A 19,670-nucleotide genomic window follows, 5' to 3' on the forward strand; every position below is an offset into this window, starting at 1 on the left:
TAAAAAATAAGAAGTCTACAACAAAGAAACAGGAGTTACAGAAAGTGATACCTATAGCTGTGAGGTTAGGCATTTTGAATGAAATTTCTATTCTATTGTTGGCCTAATACAACAATTTGTGAAACATTAGGTGATATCTATGTTATAGCCCATTAATTTTTCATTGTAATATCTTACATGCAATCCAACCTTGACAAGCAGAGGGAAATACTGGTTAGTTTTCCCAGATGTACATAGCAGAGCAGGTGTAAGGTACCAAGGAACTATACTTACTTTTGGTGTCGGGCAGGAAGCTGTAGAAAGGCGAGATGTAGCCTGAGCACGGGGAGATTCCGACGGAGTAGTACTGAGGGAGGCTGTGTCTCGTGGGAGCACCTGAACGCCACGAGAAATGATGGAGTCTGGAATCTGAACAAGAGGAAGAAGTATGGTTTAATATGCTGAAAATACCAATCACATGCAAAATCAATACCCACACCAAACTTTTTTTTTTTTTTTGGTGGGGGGGGGCGGTGCGCGGTGGCACATATAGTCAACATATAGTCAAAGCTGTGGTTTTTCTAGTAGTCCTGTATGGATGTGAGAGTTGAACCATGAAGAAGGCTGAGTGCTGAAGAATTGAGGCTTTCAAATTGTGGTGGTGGGGAAGACTCCTGGACAGTCCCTTGGACTTCAAAGAGATCAAACCAGTCAATCCTAAAGGAAATAAACCCCAAATGTTCACTGGAAGGACTGATGCTGAAGATGACGCTCTAATCCTTTGGCCGCCTGATGTGAAGAGCTGACTCACTGGAAGAGACCCTGATGTTGGGAAAGACTGTAAGCCAGAGAAAGGGGTGGCAGAGGACGATAGGTTGAAAGGCATCACTGATTCAATGGACATAAATCTGAGCAAATTCCAGGAGATGGTGAAGGACAGGGAAGCCTGGCATGCTGCAGTCCATGGAGACGCAAAGAGTCAGACATTAAATGACTGAAACCCTTTGCCGCTCAGCTCTCAGATATTTGGTCTAACTAATTAAGTATGATTGCATCCAAAAATTTGGGATAAGGTAGAAATCTTCAGATTCAATATATTTTCCTTGGCCAAATAATATTTCAAATAATATTTCATCAAAGCTTTTTTATGAGGCAGTATAGAATTGTAGAGAGGAGTAAAGTATTTGGCATTCATATACTAGCTCTGTCATTTAACACCTATTTAATTCCTAGATACTTTCCATTTCCCTTTCAGATTCATTCTCCACCCTTCTTCACTCTCTCTGGACCAAGCTAAACTGTAGAGATAGAATCAACAAGCTATTTTGTGCTCTCTGATTTCTAGCTGGGTCAGGTAAGAAGTACTATCAGGAAACTGAAGAGTTGGGGGAGAATAAGGTCTGATATTTATTCCCTTGGCTTCCTCTCCAGCAGGTCACTGTAGGCTGGCTAAGATCAGAGGTCCTGTTAGATGACCTGCGCTTATTGCTCTTTTCTGCATTCCAATTACCTGCTCTCTTTTTTGCCCCATTAGGTCTAGGAGTATTAATGATACCAATTACTACTAGTTCCAGGGTGCTGAATCATATTTTGTTGCTTTCTCTAAAATCTTCCCATGCTTTTATAAATATCATAGTCCTTTACTAAACTCTTCACAATTATCCATTTAGGTACACTGTGACTTCTGCTGGGATACTGATGGATATAATTTTTAAACTGTCATTTCCTTTATCTAAAAAATGTGGATGCTGCTGTTGCTGCTAAGTCGCTTCAGTCGTGTCCAACTCTGTGCGACCCCACAGATGGCAGCCCACCAGGTTCCCCCGTCCCTGGGATTCTTCAGGCAAGAATACTGGAGTGGGTTGCCATTTCCTTCTCCAATGCATGAAAGTGGAAAGTGAAAAGTGAAAGTGAAGTTGCTCAGTCGTGTCCTACTCTTAGCAACCTCATGGACTGCAGCCTACCAGTCTCCTCCATCCATGGGATTTTCCAGGCAAGAGTATTGGAGTGGGGTGCCATTGCCTTCTCCAAAAAATGTGGATAAATGATAGCATTTACCTCACCAGATTACTACTGAGGGCTAAATAAGATAATGCATATAAATTATCTAGCACTTACAAGTAGTTTAGTTAGTTAGTTAAGTTGCTTGGTCAGTTGTGTCCGACTCTTTGCGACCCCATGGACTGTAGCCCACCAGGCTCCTCCATCCATGGGATTCTCCAGGCAAGAATACTGGAGTGGGTTGCCATTTCCTTCTCTAGGGGATCTTCCTGACCCAGGGATCGAACCCAGGTCTCCCGCATTGCAGGCAGACGCTTTAACCTCTGAGCCACCAGGGAAGCCCCTACAAGTAGTTATTACTTAATAAATATTAGCTATTGTTATTATTATGTTATACACTAACTGATGTAAGTGAACATCATTACTGTAAAAACATACAAATGTAGGACAAATACTGTGGATTATTTGTCTTTAAAATTATTAATATTTATGTTGATTATAAAATTTGTTATTTAGGGCTATGTATAATTTAGTTCTTATTTTGGGCTAGTACTAGTGACTATAGGTCTTTTAATCTCAAAATGACAAGCTGACCACTTCCAAATTTTATGCACAAGAGGGGAAATATATATGACGAAAGAATAACCAATTAACATTCAATCAAAATATTACTTAGGATGTATAAAGAAGAAAACATCAGCCAGAATTTGTGACTAGAAAGGCACTCTTTATCTTTACACATCATCTCTTTCTCACAAAGGAAATACTACGTCCACAGGTGCTCTTTCATTTAGTTTCTGTACCTACATCCTCAATACCAAAGGTACTGCCACAATCTCTGGGCTTAATTTTTGTGATTTATGAACAATATCTGGATAACTATGATGAAAAGCAGTGGGAATTCTAAGAAAAATGGTTCCATTTGCTAGTACACTTAAATACTGAATTGCAATAAGTATTTTAAGAAACAGAGGTAGAAGCTCTTCTCTAATTTAGAAGAGCTATATATTGCCACTTACATCTAATAAGAAAGGCCAAGTATTGGGAAGAAAAAGGTCAAATGCCCCTACTGTATTTCACATAGTTCCATGTTTCTTTCCTTCATGGAAATTACCCACACTTATACTACATTTATATGCATGCTAGTTTGGTCAATGTCTCTCTCTCATACCAGAATGCACTGTCATGATGATGGAACTAAGGTTTTGCTACTACTGTATGTCCAGTGCCTAATGAAGCACCTGCACAAAGTAGTATACATGTGTGATTTCCAGACTTACACACACACAGACACACACAGACACACACACAGTTTTCACCTCCACCCCTTCAATAAACAAAAGAGTAGGAAATTTGAGGGAGACGGTAAGATTAAACTGTGAGGTACAGGGACTTCCCTGGTGGTACAGTGGATAAGAAACTGCCTGCCAACGCAGGGGATACACGTTTGATAACAAGGGGCTAATGCTTGGTCCAGGAAGATTCCACATGCCACAAAGCAAGTGAGCCTGTACACCGCAATTATTGAGCCTTTACTCTAGAACGCAGGAGCCACAGCTACGGAGCCCACGCGCTACAACTACTGCAGCCTGCACGCCCTAGAGCCTTTGCCCTACAACAAGAGAAGACACCATGATAAGCCCACACACCACAACTATAGCCTCGCCTCCACTCATGTCAATCAGAGAACACCCACACAGCAATGAAGATCTAGCACAGCCAAAAACATAAATAAATAAGTGAATAAAAATTAAAAATATTGTCATGTATATACTTTTGGGTTACTAGTTTGGAAATAGACAATAAACTATTGGAGTTGAGTCATGAAAAAGTTAGACTGGACATATACTTTGAGAATTATCACTGAAGGTGGCAGTTTCAGTCATGCAAATATTTCAGGTCATCCAAGGAAAATATGTAAAAGACCAAAGGTTGATGGTATGAAAGTATTTCAGTTTGGAAGATAAATTATTTGGTCTTCCTATCTTTAAGAAATTGTTAGAGACAAAAGAGGAAAATCAAGACAAAAGAGGAAAATCAAGACAGAGTAAACATAAGGGAAGAGAAAAGAGAAGAAATTGTTAGGAGATGTTACCAAACATCAATTATTGGAGAGAACAGGAGTAAGATGAGAGCTGAAAAGATGTCCTTGGATCTAGCAATTGTATAAGATATACAATTATATAAGATACTACAAGTAAACCAGAAAAAGTAGAAATGAGGAAGCAAGTGGGGATGATAAAGCAGCAAAATTTGTGGGGAGAGAAAAAGACATTCACTAATACTCTTTTCTTTGGTGCTTGGAATAAAGGTCTATTTGACAAGAAAAGGGGGAAATACAAGTGGGAAAGATCTCTCTAGGAGAGTCATAAACATCTGGAATAAACGCACTGATGAATGAGCATGGAGGATAACTAAGGCATTGGCAAAGGAATTCTCAATGATCATTGTGAATTCTTACAATAATAAATAAAATCAATAATGGAAGCCAATTATTCTGTTACAGAGTGTTTGTAACTTTTCCTTTTTAGAGACATTATCAATGACTCTTGTTCATGTATCATAATTCCCATATGCATTAATTCTAGGATATATACAGTCAGAAACAGAACTGCTGGTTGATGGCTGTGAATATCGTCTTTTACAAATTCACAAATTGGTTAAGCCAATTTAAAAGTCTATCAAAAGAAAATAGTAACAATTTGTCTTACTTCACAACTTAGCTCTACCTAGTATTGTCAGTAATATTTTTTCAGATGTGATGGACAGTAAAATATCTTAAAGTGGCTTTCTTCTTCCCTCATTGTTAATAAGAATAAACACTTTTTCATGTTTACCAGCCATTTAGATGCTCTCTTTTATAAAGTTCCTATTCAAGTCTTTCGCCCAATTTTCCCCTTATTGAGTCATTCTTTTTATTTAATTATTAAATTTCTGTATCTATTCTGGATAGCAAGTCTTTTATCAGTTTTATATGATATAAATATCCATTCCTACTATGCAGCTTGCCTTCCAACTTCATCATGTATTCTGATAACAGAATATTTTAATTTTTATTAAATTTTATTTAAATTTTATTTAATAGCTATTCAGTTCAGTTTAGTCGCTCAGTCATGTCCGACTCTTTGCGACCCCATGAATTGCAGCACGCCAGGCCTCCCTGTCTATCACCAACTCCCGGAGTTCACCCAAATCCACGTCCATCGAGTCGGTGATGCCATCCAGCCATCTCATTCTCTGTCGTCCCCTTTTCTTCCTGCCCTCAATCCCTCCCAGCATCAGAGTCTTTTCCAATGAGTCAACTCTTTGCATGAGATAGTCAAAGTAGTGGAGTTTCAGCTTTAGCATCATTCCTTCCAAAGAACACCCAGGACTGATCTCCTTTAGAATGGACTGGTTGTTATTTTTCAATTTGTTAATGTGGTGTATTACATTGATTGATTTGCGGATATTGAAGAATCCTTGCATCCCTAGGATAAAGCCCATTTGGTCATGGTGTATGATATTTTTAACGTGTTGTTGGATTCTGATTGCTAGAATTTTGTTAAGGATTTTTGCATCTATGTTCATCAGTGATATTGGCCTGTAGTTTTCTTTTTTGTGGCATCTTTGTCTGGTTTTGGTATTAGGGTGATGGTGGCCTCATAGAATGAGTTTGGAAGTTTACCCTCCTCTGCAGTTTTCTGGAAGAGTTTGAGTAGGATAGGTGTTAGCTCCTCTCTAAATTTTTGGTAGAATTCAGCTGTGAAGCCGTCTGGACCTGGGCTTTTGTTTGCTGGAAGATTTCTGATTACAGTTTCAATTCCCGTGCTTGTGATGGGTCTGTTAAGATTTTCTATTTCTTCCTGGTTCAGTTTTGGAAAGTTGTACTTTTCTAAGAATTTGTCCATTTCTTCCACGTTGTCCATTTTATCGGCATATAATTGCTGATAGTAGTCTCTTATGACCCTTTGTATTTCTGTGTTGTCTGTTGTGATCTCTCCATTTTCATTTCTAACTTTATTGATTTGATTTTTCTCCCTTTGTTTCTTGATGAGTCTGGCTAATGGTCTGTCAATTTTATTTATCCTTTCAAAGAACCAGCTTTTGGCTTTGTTGATTTTTGCTATGGTCTCTTTTCTTTTGCATTTATTTCTGCCCTAATTTTTAAGATTTCTTTCCTTCTACTAACCCTGGGGTTCTTCATTTCTTCCTTTTCATGTTGCTTTAGGTGTAGAGTTAGGTTATTTATTTGACTTTTTTTGTGTTTCTTGAGGTAAGCCTGTATTGCTATGAACCTTCCCCTTAGCACTGCTTTTACAGTGTCCCACAAGTTTTGGGTTGTTGTGTTTTCATTTTCATTCGTTTCTATGCATATTTTGACTTCTTTTTTGATTTCTTCTGTGATTGGTTTGTTATTCAGCAGCATGTTGTTCAGCCTCCATATGTTGGAATTTTTAATAGTTTTTCTCCTAGTCCAGGTTTGATGTATGATACTGGATGCTTGGGGCTGGTGCATTGGGACGACCCAGATGGATGGTACGGGGAGGGAGGAGGGAGGGGGGGTTCAGGATGGGGAACACGTGTATACCTGTGGCGGATTCATATTGATGTATGGCAAAACCAATACAATATTGTAAAGTAATTAACCTCTAATTAAAATAAATAAAAAAAGAATGGACTGGTTGGATCTCCTTGCAGTCCATGGTACTCTCAAGAGTCTTCTCCAACACCACAGTTCAAAAGCATCAGTTCTTTGGTGCTCAGCTTTCTTCACAGTCCAACTCTCACATCCATACATGACCACAGGAAAAACCATAGCCTTGACTAGATGGACCATTGTTGGCAAAGTAATGTCTCTGCTTTTCAATATGCTATCTAGGTTGCTCATAACTTTTCTTCCAAGGAGTAAGTGTCTTTTAATTTCATGGCTGCAGTCACCATCTGCAGTGATTTTGGAGCCCCAAAACATAAAGTCTGACACTGTTTCCACTGTTACCCCATCTATTTCCCATGAAGTGATGGGACCGGATGCCATGATCTTTGTTTTCTGAATGTTGAGCTTTAAGCCAACTTTTTCACTCTCCTCTTTCACTTTCATCAAGAGGCTTTTTAGTTCCTCTTCACTTTCTGCCATAAGGGTGGTGTCATCTGCATATCTGAGGTTATTGATTAGATAGTTAAAAAACAAATCAGTATTTTCCTTTATAATTAGTGAATTTTGTATCCTAAAAGGAAAACTTCCTGAGTGACCTCAGTAGAAAGGTAGAGTAGGTAATGTCAACAGCCCATCCCTTATGAAACAAGTGAATAAACTAACAAAAACTGTTAGAATCAACTTTATCAGAAATCTATAAACTAATCAAGTTTACAGCAGCCAAGTGCTTAATGAAAAAAAAACTCACAAAACTCCCAAATGACCCCCAATACATAGCTCAGTGATGGCTGTGAAGATGACAGAGTCCACAACTCTGGTGAAGGTTCTGGGTACTGAAGGGGAAACAAACCTTGTTCTCAAGAGTGAGGGTTGTTTGTTTCAACATTTCTGGTGGCTCACTGAAGGATATTCTCAAAGACCTGCCTTTATTTCCCCTATTTTGGAACTCCCAAATGGCTCAGGCAGCTACTGGAGGAGTTATCGATGCTGTTCAGTTGCTCAGTTGTGTCCAACTATTTGCAGCCCCATGGACTGCAGCATACCAGGCTTCCCTGGCCATCACCATCTCCGGGAGCTTGCTCAAACTCATGTCCATTGAGTTGGTGATGCCATCCAATCATCTTGTCCTCTGTTGTCCTCTTCTCCTCCTGCCTTCAACCTTCCCTAGTATCAAGGTCTTTTCTAATGAGTTCGCTCTTTGCATCAGGTGGTCAAAGTATTGCAGCTTCAGCTTCAGTATCAGTCCTTCCAATGAATATTCAGGACTGATTTCCTTTAGGATTGACTGGTTTAATCTCCTGGCAGGCCAAGGGTCTCTCAAGAGTCTTCTCCAAGGCCACAGTTCAAAAGCATCAATTCTTTGATGCTCAGCCTTTTTTATGATCCAACTCTCACATTCAGTCATGACTACTGGAAAAACCATAGCTTTGATTAGATGGAACATTGTTGGCAAAGTTATCTCTCTGCTTTTTAATATGCTGCCTAGGTCTTTTCTTCCAAGGAGCAAGCGTCTAGCGTCTTTTAATTTCATAGCTGCAGTCACCATCTGCAGTGATTTTGGAGCCCAACAAAATATAGTCTCTCACTGTTTCCATTGTTTCCCGAACTATTTGCCATGAAATAGTGGGACCGGATGCCATGGTCTTCGTTTTTTGAATGTCGAGTTTTAGGCCAGCCTTTTCACTCTCCTGTTTCACCTTCATCAAGACGGTCTTTAGCTCCTCTTTGCTTTCTGCCATAAGGGTTATCTGCATATCGGAGGTTACTGACATTTCACCCAGCAATTTTGTTCCCAGGTTATGCTTCATCCAGCCTGGCATTTCGCATGATGTAATCTTCAAAGAAGTTAAATAAGCAGGGTGACAATATATAGCCTTGACAAACTCTTTTCCCAATTTGGAACCAGTCTATAGTTCCATGTCTGATTTTAACTGTTGCTTTTTGATCTGCATACAGGTTTTGGGGGCAGGTAAGGTAGTCTGGTATTTCCATCTCTCTTAAGAATTTTCCATACTTTATTTTGATTCACAAAGTCAAAAACTTCAGCATAGTCAATGAAACAGAAGTAGATGTTTTTCTGGAACTCTCTTGCTTTTTCTAGGATCCAGTGGATGTTGGCAATTTGATCTCTGGTTCCTCTGCCTTTTCTAAATCCACCTTGAACATCTGGAAGTTCTCAGTTCAAGAACTATTCAAGCCTAGCTTGGAGAATTTTGAGCATGAATTGGCTAGCGTGTGAAATGAGTGCAATTGTGTGGTAGTTTGAACATTCTTTGGCATGGCCTTTCCTTGGGATTTTCATGAAACTGACCTTTTACCAGTCTTGTGGCCACTGCTGAATTTTCCAAATTTGCTGGCATATTGGATGCAGCACCCTCACAGCATCATATTTTAGGATTTGAAATGGCTCAACTGGAATTCCATCACCTCCACTAGCTTTGTTCATAGTGATGCTTCCTAAGGCCCACTTGACTTTGGACTCTAAGATGGCTGGCTCTAGGTCAGTGATCACACCATTGTGGTTATATGAGTAATTAAGATATTTTTTGTATAGTTCTTCTGTGTATTCTTGCCACCTCTTCTTAATATCTTCTGCTTCTGTTAGGTCCATACTATTTCTGTCCTTTATTGTGCCCATCTTTGCATGAAATGTTCCCTTGGTATCTCTAATCTTCTTGAAGAGATCTCTAGTCTTTCCCTTTCAATTGTTTTCCTCTGTTTCTTTGCATTCATCAGTGAGGAAGGCTTTCTTTTCTCCCCTTGCTATTCTTTGGAACTCTGCATTCAGATGGATATATCCTTCCTTTTCTCCTTTGCCTTCGTTTCTCTTTTCTCAGCTATTTGTGAGGCTTCCTCAGACAACCATTTTGCCTTTTTGCATTTCTTTTTCTTGGCTATGGTTTTGATCATGGCCTCCTGTACAGTATTATGAACCTCCATCCAGAGTTCTCTCTATCAGATCTAATCCCTTTAATCTATTTGTCACTTCCTCTGTATAATTGTAAGGGATTTGATTTAGGTGATATCTGAATGGCCTACTGGTTTCCCCTACTTTCTTCAATTCAAGTCTGAATTTTGCAATAAGGAGGGGAGGTTAACCAAAAAATTAATGCCAAATATATTAGTCACTGCTGTCTGGGTAAAGGAAAAAATGTGAAAGAAATAACAGCATAATACCTAAAAAACCTGGGAGGGAAGGCCATGTAATGCACTTTGAAAAGTTCACAGATATTCCTGAGTATCCAGGAAGTCATAATTATGCCCAAGGCCAGGTATATCTTTAGATGATTACAGCTCTTGCTGAGCTAAAGATTTTGCCCAAGCAGGAAGTGAAGATTAGTCAGAGCAGTAAACTGCCTAGCTGAGTGTTGAAGGTGTGCTAAAATATATACAGAGAGCTCATCTGCAAAGAATGGGAGATTTTCCTTTTCTGTATATACATATTTTCTGGGCATTTAGGAAATTATGTAAAATCACTAGCTGACCATGAAGCTAATAGAAAAGAGACTTTAGTGGTCACACACAACAAAGAATAACAGACTTGACAAAAGTAGTTCAGGTAAGTTAATCAACAAACAACAACAATTGTAACAGGTAACAATAACATACCCTGGGGAGGAAAGAGAATTTGATTTTCAGAGTTGCTACTAATAATATTCACAGGTTTCAGTTTTCAAAAACAAAAAATAAGGTATGCATAGAAACAAGCAATTATAACCTATGTCTAGCAAAAAAGAAGAAAAAACAGAAACTGTTCTTGGGAAACTGTAGACACTGGGCTAACGAGGCAAACTTTTAAATTAAGTATTTAAAATATATTCAAAGAGCTAAAAGCAACCTGGAAAAGAACAGAAGAAAGCATGGTGTTGATATATAACCAATAGGCAATATCAATAAAGAGGCAGAAATCATAAAAAGAAACCAAATAGAAATTCTGAAGTTGAAAAGTATAACTAAAATAAAAAATTCACTAGAGGGATTCAGTATCAGATTTGAGGAAGCAGAAGAAAAAAGTCAGTGAACTGAAGAGTAGAAATAAAGAATAAAGAAAGACGAACAAGGTTTAAGAAACCTATGGGACACGAACAAGTCTACCAAGGTATGCATAATGGGAATCCTATGGAGAAGAGAGAAAGTGGCAGAGAAAATATTTGAAAAAATATTGTCTAAAACTTTCAAATTTGATGAAATACATGAATCTACACTGTGAAGAAAGTTGAGCACCGAAGAATTGATGCTTTTGAACTGTGGTGTTGGAGAAGACTCTTGAGAGTCTCTTGGACTGCAAGGAGATCCAACCAGTCCATTCTGAAGGAGATCAGCCCTGGGATTTCTTTGGAAGGAATGACGCTAAAGCTGAAACTCTAGTACTTTGGCCACCTCTTGTGAAGAGTTGACTCATTGGAAAAGACTCTGATGCTGGGAGGGATTGGGGGCAGGAGGAGAAGGGGACGACAGAGGATGAGATGGCTGGATGGCATCACTGACTCGATGAATGTGAGTCTGGGGGAACTCCAGGAGTTGGTGATGGATGGGGAGGCCTGGCGTGTTCAATTCATGGGGTCGCAAAGAGTCGGACATGACTGAGCGACTGAACTGAACTGAACACCTCCAAGACACTCAAGAGGCCCCCAGCTGGCTTCACTAAAAATTTTATCAAATATTTAAAGAAGAGTTAACATAAATCCTTCACAAACTCTCCTATAAAAGAGAAGGAAAGGTTTTGTATTATGTGGTCAGTTTGCCCTGATACCAAAGACAAATAAAGATGACACAGGAAAAGAGTATTACAAGCCAATATCCAATGGACAGGGAAGCCTGGCATGCCATAGTCCATGGGGTTGCAAAGAGTAGTACATGACTGAGCAACTGAACTAACTATCCTTTATGAATATAGATGTTTGGCAAACAGTCTAAATAAAATATTATTAAACTGAATCTAACAGCAGATTAAAAGTATTATATACTATAACCAAGTGGGATTTATTCCATGATTCTAGTGGTGACCCAACATAATAATCTATGTGTAATATAACAATGTATAATACAAAACATTAATAGAATGAAAAAAATCCACATGGTCCAAAATTCTAAATGATGTAGAAAAAGCCTTTGACAAAATAAACACCTTTTCATGATAAAGATACTCAGAAAACAAGGAACAACTTTCCAAACCTCATAAATAGCCTCTTTGAAAACCCCATAGCTAATATACTACTTAATGAAAGACTGAAAGTTTCCTTTAAGATCAAGCTCAAGGATGTCTGCACTCATCACTTCTTTTCAACATTACTAGAAGTTCTAGCTAGGGAAATCATGCAAGAAAAAGAAATAAAAGGCATCTGATTTCAAAATGAAGAAGTAAGATAATCTCTACTAATCAGTTCAGTTCAGTCAGTCACGTGTGACTCTTTGCAACCCAATGGACTGTAGCATGACAGGCTTCCCTGTCCATCACCAATTTCCAGACTTACTCAAACTCATGTCCGTTGAGTTGGTGATACCACTATATAAATATATATATACATATATATGTGTGTGTATATATATATATAAAATACATAGTTTTTCCACAGAAAGAAATATTTGAAGTAATAAATTCAGCAAAGTTGTAGGATACACAAGGAACACACCAGAATCAGTTGTATTAGCACTAATGGTGAAAATTTCAATAAGAAAATTAAGAAAGCAGTTCCATCTACAACAGAATCAAAAAGGTAACACAATAAGGAATAAACTTGACCAAGTTGGTGCAAGAATTATACACCAAATCTTACCAAACATAAGAAGACATAAATAAATGGAAAGACATATATTAAAATGGCAACACTATCCAGAGGGAATTATAAATTCAATACAATCTCTATCAAATTCAAACAGAATTTTCTGCACAACTAGAAAAGCCCACCTAAAACTCATATGGAATCCCAATGGACTCCACATAGCAAAAACAATCTTGAAAAATAAAGTTGGAAAACTCATACTTTTCCATTTCAAAACTTACTTCAAAGGTGCAGTAATCAAAACAGTGCAATGCTGCCGTAAGGACAGACACACAGATCAATGGGATACAATTGGAGGTAACAAAATAAATCCTTTATACTTTTATAGTTGACCAATTTTTGACAAAAGTGCTAAGATAATAGAAAAGAATAATCTTTTCAACAAATTCTGCCAGAACAACTAGATATCCACATTTATAAATGAAGTTCTACTCTTTCCTCACACTATATTAAAAAAGTATCTCAAAATGGATCATAGACCTAAATGTAAGAGCTAAAAGTGACAAAATTCTCAGAAGAAAACAGAGGGATAAATGTCCTTTACTTTGGATTTGGTAATTGATTCTTAGATATGATACCAAAAGCACAGAGACAAAGGAAAATTTAGGCAAATTGGACATCATCAAAACAAAAAGTTTTGTACATCACAGGACATTATCACAAAAGGTTGAAAAGACAATCAATAGAATGGGAGAAAATATTTGCAAACCATCTATCTGACAATAGTTTAGTATCCAGAATATACAAAGAATAATTACAATGGAACAACAAAATATAACTCATTAATAAAATATCTCATTTTAAGAAATGAGTGAAACAACTTGAATAGACATTTCTCTGAAGAAGATATAGAAATGGCCAACAAGGAACATGAAAAGATATTAACATTAGTAATTAGGGAAATGCAAATCAAAACCACAATGAGATACTTAACACCCACTCACTGGCCCTGATATGTTTAAAAAAGGAAAATAAAAAACGTTGTTGAATATGTGGAGAAATTGAAAACCTCATACATTCCTATTAGATTTGTAAAATGTTGCAGCTCTGTGAAAAACAATTTGATGGTTCCTCAGAAAGTTAAACATAGAATTACCATATGATTCAACAATTCTATTCAAGGTGTATAACCAAAAGCATTAAAACTTGATTTTCAAACAAATGCTTGTACAGAGATGTTGATAGCAGCATTAATAACCAAAAAGTGGAAACAACTAAAATGTTTATCAACTTATCAATGGCTAAACAACATGTGGTATACTTATACAATGGAATATTTTACAGCTATAAAAGCAGAGTACCAATACTGCTACAACAGAGATGAACCTTAAAAACACGACGTGAAGTGAAAGCAGCTAGATATGAACAGTCACATATTGCATGACTCCACTCACGTGTAATGTTCAGAGGGGGCAAATACATACCCAGTATGCAAATTAGTGGCTGACAGGGGATGAGAGGTAGGGGTATGGGTAGTGACTACTTACTGGGTGTGGTATTTTTGAAGGGTGATAAAATATTCTGGAGTTAGATAGCAGTGATGCTTGCACACGTTGTAAATGTACTAAAAGCCATTGAACTGTACACCTAAAAATGGTGCATCTGACTTCAATTATATTGAAAAAGAAATCCTTCCCTAATCCATTGCTAAGCTAAATCACTTCAGTTGTATCTGACTCTTTGCAGCCCTAAGGCCTGTAGCCTGCTAGGCTCCTCTGTCCATGGGATTTCCCAGGCAAGAATACTAGAGTAGCTTGCCATTTCCTTCTTCAGGACATCTTCCCAACCCAAGGATCAAACCTGTATCTCTTATGTCTCCTGTATTTGTAGGCAGGGCTTCCCTTGTGGCTCAACTGGTAAAGAATCTGCCTACAATGTGGGAGACCTGGGTTAAATCCCTGGGTTGGGAAGACCCCCTGGAGAAGGGAAAGGCTACCTACTCCAATATTCTGGCCTTGAGAATTCCATGGACAGTTCATGGACTCTCAAAGAGTCAGATACGACTGAGTGACTTTCACTCTTTACCACTAGCGCCACCTGGGAAGTCTCTGATCCGTTACAATGAAGATTTTGTCCTATATAAATCTATGAAAGCTTTATAGTTCTGCCTTTCATATTTAGGTCTCTGAAAAAATTAGAATTGATTCTTGGATATTGTATGGGATAAGAGATCAATTTCACTTTCTTTTTCCCCATAAGGACAGCGTGTGGTCCCAGCATCATTCTTTGAAAAAAGAGCTTTTTCATTAATGTGTGGTACAAATTCTGTTGTATACCAAGTTGTTGGTATTTTTCAGGCTTCTCTTCTGTTTCATTGATCAAAGTGTTAATTCTTGCACCAGCAATGTACTACTTTATATCATTTTAATTCTTGCTATTTATAGAGCAGATCTTCTCACTTTATTCTTTTCTTATTCAAAGAGGATCGTGGTTATTTTTGATCCTTTGCACTTTCTGTTCTGTATAAATTTTAGAAACAGCTTGTCACTTTTCTCTCTCCTCTTAATTAAATACACACATACACACACTACATACAAACTGTTAGGATTTTATTTACTACCTTTGTACAGAAAAAGATAATAAAGTTTTAAAGGATATCCTTCTAATTTACTAAAAAGCATTTACTTCTGGGGGTGTATGAACGCAAATGAGAATGAGATGAGAGGATGACTGAGGTGGATGCTAATCTTACCTATATTTCATCTGTATGTTTTAATAAGAAGACTGTACTCATGTATTACTGTACAGTAAAAAAGTTTTAGTAATGAAAATTCTGGGAGGGATGTTTCAGAAATTAAGAAGTGGTAAATATGCTCAACAGCTAGGGAGAACTCAAAAAAAGGAGCATAATGTCTTGTACAGAATTGATAGTGAATAATTTTTCTTTGATAATAAAGAAGTTGAAGAAGCCAATAACAGAATTATAGGCTCTCTTGAGATAGAAGGAATAGAATAAAACATTAACTCAGAAAAATAGTTTAAGCAGAAAGGACAGTTGTTTAGCCTTGGTGTTCTTATTAATATAATAAGCAAGAGAGAATACGGGAAATGAGAAGATTAAAAGAAAAGTAAAGCTCTAAAAATTGCAATTGTTACAGCCACAATAGAGAACAGTATGGAGATTTCTTAAAAAACTAGTGAAAGAATTACCATATGACCCCAAAATTCCACTACTGGGCACATACCTCATGAAAACCAAAACTGAAAGAGACGCATGTACTCCAATGTTCACGGCAGCACTATTTACAACAGCTAAGACATGGAAGCAACCCCTAGATGTCCATCAACAGATGAATGGATACAGAAGTTGTGATATATATATATATATATATACACACACACACACACACCCAATAGCATATTACTCAGCCATAAAAAGAACACATTTGAGTCAGTCCTAATGAGGTAGATGAACCTAGAGCCTGTTATACAGAGTGAAGCAAGTCAGAAAGAGTAAAACAAATATCATATATAAATGCGTATATACGGAATCACGGAGAAGGCAATGGCACCCCACTCCAGTACTCTTGCCTGGAAAATCCCATGGATGGAGGAGCCTGGTAGGCTGCAGTCCATGGGGTCACGAAGAGTTGGATATGACTGAGCGACTTCACTTTCACTTTTCACTTTCATGCATTGGAGGAGAGGGCAACCCACTCCAGTGTTCTTGCCTGGAGAATCCCAGGGACGGGGGAGCCTGGTGGACTGCCATCTATGGGGTTGCACAGAGTCGGACACGACTGAAGTGACTTAGCAGTAGATGGAATCTAGAAAGACGGTACTGATGAACCTATCAGCAGGGCAGCAACGGAGAAGCAGACATAGAGGACAGACTTATGGACACAGGAGGGGAAGGAGAGGGTAGGACAAACTGAGAGTAGCTTGGAAACATAGAAATTATCATATGTAAAATAGGTAGCCAGTGGAAATTTTCTGTATGATACAGGGAGGTCAAAGCAGGTGCTCTGTGACAACGTAGGAGGGTAGGATGGGATGGGAGGCGAGAGGGAGTTTCTTTCAAGGGGAGGGGTATATCTACCTATGCCTAATTCAAGTTGATGTATGGCAGAAACCAACACAGCATTGTAAAGCAACTATACTCCAGGTAAAATTTAAAAAAAAAAAAAGGAATCAGTAAGAGATGAATGAAAACCTTGCTAAAGTAGTGAAATTTGCAGTGGGTTAAGTCAGCACAAATGAAGAGAAATGTCAATAACTTCCAAAAGAAATAACATTCCTATTTTTAAGAGCACTCATCTATATTTCTATTATCTTATGCAACTGAGAACACAGGGAAAACAATTTGCTTCAGTTACTATCAAATCCTGTGTAGATATGTACTGTAATTTCAACTGTGAACTACTAAACAACAGAATTCTCCTCATGAAGGGAAATTATAATTGGAATACCTATTTTCTTAGGATCTGATTATTTCTAGTTATGTAGGTATTCTGCTCTAAAGCTGTTTTCACTGATTGGGCAAACGCTTCTAAAAACTGAAATGGAGAATTATATTATCAAAATTAGAGTACCTAGCCAAAATATCATTTCCTTTTAAACTGTCTTTTGAATTGCTAGTAAGAATATCAACAAACACACAACTTTGTATCTTGATGCTAGAGAAATTCTTAAGTGAGCAGACATTTTCCCTTTCAATCACTGTTTTTACCACCTAATACTTTTATTTTGAAAAAATATTTAAACTAACAGAAAAGTTGCAAGACAAATAAAATAGAAGACCTGTTATCTGGATTAAATTTTGGGTAGCTAGTGATCAAACTTATAATAATTGACGTGAGTCTCCCAAAACAGCCATATATAAAGAAATATGGCTTTCATAACAACAATTTGCCAGTCTCCATGGTGAAGATTTGAAGTCCTTGTCTAGCCTGGTGGTTAGCTATCTCATATAAAACCTTTCCTAGTTATGTCTCTGTTTAGAGATATTTAAGGTAGGCTGAACTCTCTTAAAAATCCTATTATACATCCAAGTGTACAGTACAGGATCTGAACTAATAATAAAAATAGATTACATATGAATGCCTAAATGGGTTCTTTCAGAAAAAAAAAATATATATATCATATGTCTTTCCAGAGCTTCTAATACTGGTCAGAATACCAATTAAAGTTCTATGATTAAGCACTATGAAAATTTTACTAAAGAATAAAACTATCAAACCAGAGTATCTTGAGTTCTGTAAGGTATTTGACAAGCCATATATTTGACAAGAATTCCAAAAGTTCTTGGAACAAGATAGACAAAGTGGCTTTTGATGGGCTGTAAGAGAAATACGTCAGCTGGTTAAGCAATTAACCAATAGGCTTTCTGGTAGCATGTGAAATACCCTATCCTAAATAGCATGTACATAGTATACACAGAGTACATCATGAGAAATGCTGGGCTGGAAGAAGCACAAGCTGGAGTCAAGATTGCCGGGAGAAATATCAATAAACTCATATATGCAGATGACACCACCCTTATGGCAGAAAGTGAAGAGGAACTAAAAAGCCTCTTGATGAAAGAGGAGAGTGAAAAAGTTGGCTTAAAACTCAGAAAACTAAGATCATGGCATCTGGTCCCATCACTTCATGGCAAATAGATGGGGAAACAGTGCAAACAGTGTCAGACTTTATTTTTGGGGGCTCCAAAATCACTGCAGATGGTGACTGCAGCCATGAAATTAAAAGTCGCTTACTCCTTGGAAGGAAAGTTATGAGCAACCTAGATAGCATATTCAAAAGCAGAGACATTACTTTGTCAACAAAGGTCCGTCTAGTCAAGGCTATGGTTTTTCCAGTGGTCAGGTATGAATGTGAGAGTTGGACTGTGAAGAAAGCTGAGCGCCGAAAAATTGATGCTTTTGCACTGTGGTGCTGGAGAAGACTCTTGACAGTCCCTTGGACTGCAAGGAGATCGAACCAGTCCATTCTGAAAGAGATCAGTCCTGGGTGTTCTTTGGAAGGAATGATGCTAAAGCTTAAATTCCAGTACTTTGGCCAGCTCATGCAAAGAGTTGACTCATTGGAAAAGACTCTGATGCTGGGAGGGACTGGGGGCAGGAGGAGAAGGGGACGACCGAGGATGAGATGGCTAGATGGCATCACTGACTTGATGGAGGTGAGTTTGAGTGAACTCCGGGAGTTGGTGATAGACAGGGAGGCCTGGCGTGCTGCGATTCATGGGGTTGCAGAGTCGGACACGACTGAGCAACTGAACTGAACTGAACTGAACCAGCATGTGAAACAGCCTATCCTAAAAAAATGTTCTCTAAGTGACTAAGTGACAACATGATTAATGTATTTGCATTATTTGCATAAAATATAAGATGTCTTATACAGATTTTGAAAAAGTCTCCTTGGGGTGGATTGATCAGTTAAATGTAGCAAAATGAAATTCAACAAGAATATATGTGAGGACCTGGATTTTGATTAAAATCAATGTTATAAAAAAAACCCACAAGAATTTATGATTCATATTTATAAAGAAAAGCCACATTTTATGATTTTGTCTAGACAGAGACCTTATGAAGTATGATTATAATAGACGTTTTTAAATAAATGTAAAAATTTAAATATTCATGAGTTTGTTTCTTAACAATTATTTACACCTACTAAAATTATTTAGGATTTTTGTTGTTCTTAATGGTCTTAATCAGAGTTTTTATTATAACATGCTATTTCATATAAATTTGCCTTCCAGGAAAATAAAAATGTATAACCTTGCTGATACCTGTATTCCAGTATCAATTTCCGATTGTGTATTTGTCTAAAACTGTTAGAAAAATGTCTGCTACATAATCAGCATTTAAAAGCTGTCTGTTATCATTATTACTACAGCTGCTTAATATATTTGCTTAGTATAGGGAAAGAATATGTTGATTATTTGTTTATATCATGGAAAAGTTCTTATAAATCATGGAGAATGCTAAATATATTTTGTTTTTTTAATATGTCTTATGAAATTAGTTGGATAATATTTAATATTTTTTCATAAAATATAGTTAACAAATATTCATACAGGGTATATACTATGAGTCAAACTGTGCCAGATGTCGGTTCAGTTCAGTTGCTCAGCCATGTCCAACTCTTTGCAACCCCATGGACTGCAGCAAGCCAGGGTTCCCTGTCCATCACCAACTCCTGGAGCTTATTCAAACTCATGTCCATTGAGTCGGTGATGCCATCCAAATCTCATACTCTGTTATCCCCTTCTCCTCCTGCCTTCAATCATTCAGAGTCTTTTCAAATGAGTCAGTTCTTCACATCAGGTG

At 37.6% G+C, this 19,670-nt stretch overlaps 1 protein-coding gene across 5 annotated transcripts in view; it reads right to left on the bottom strand.

Moving 5' to 3' along the window:
• The window catches only part of GPHN (gephyrin), a 547,122-nt gene that overhangs the window by 200,417 nt on the left and 327,035 nt on the right, over window positions 1-19,670 (bottom strand). For all 5 annotated transcript variants that reach the window (XM_040226253.1, XM_040226252.1, XM_040226254.1 and 2 more), the window contains one exon: window positions 274-408. In XM_040226253.1, the coding sequence (XP_040082187.1) occupies window positions 274-408 (135 nt within the window). The remainder of the gene's footprint in view (window positions 1-273; window positions 409-19,670) is intronic.

The sequence above is a fragment of the Oryx dammah genome, unplaced genomic scaffold (genome assembly GCF_014754425.2).
Source record: "Oryx dammah isolate SB20612 unplaced genomic scaffold, SCBI_Odam_1.1 HiC_scaffold_26, whole genome shotgun sequence".
Lineage (NCBI taxonomy): Eukaryota > Metazoa > Chordata > Mammalia > Artiodactyla > Bovidae > Oryx > Oryx dammah.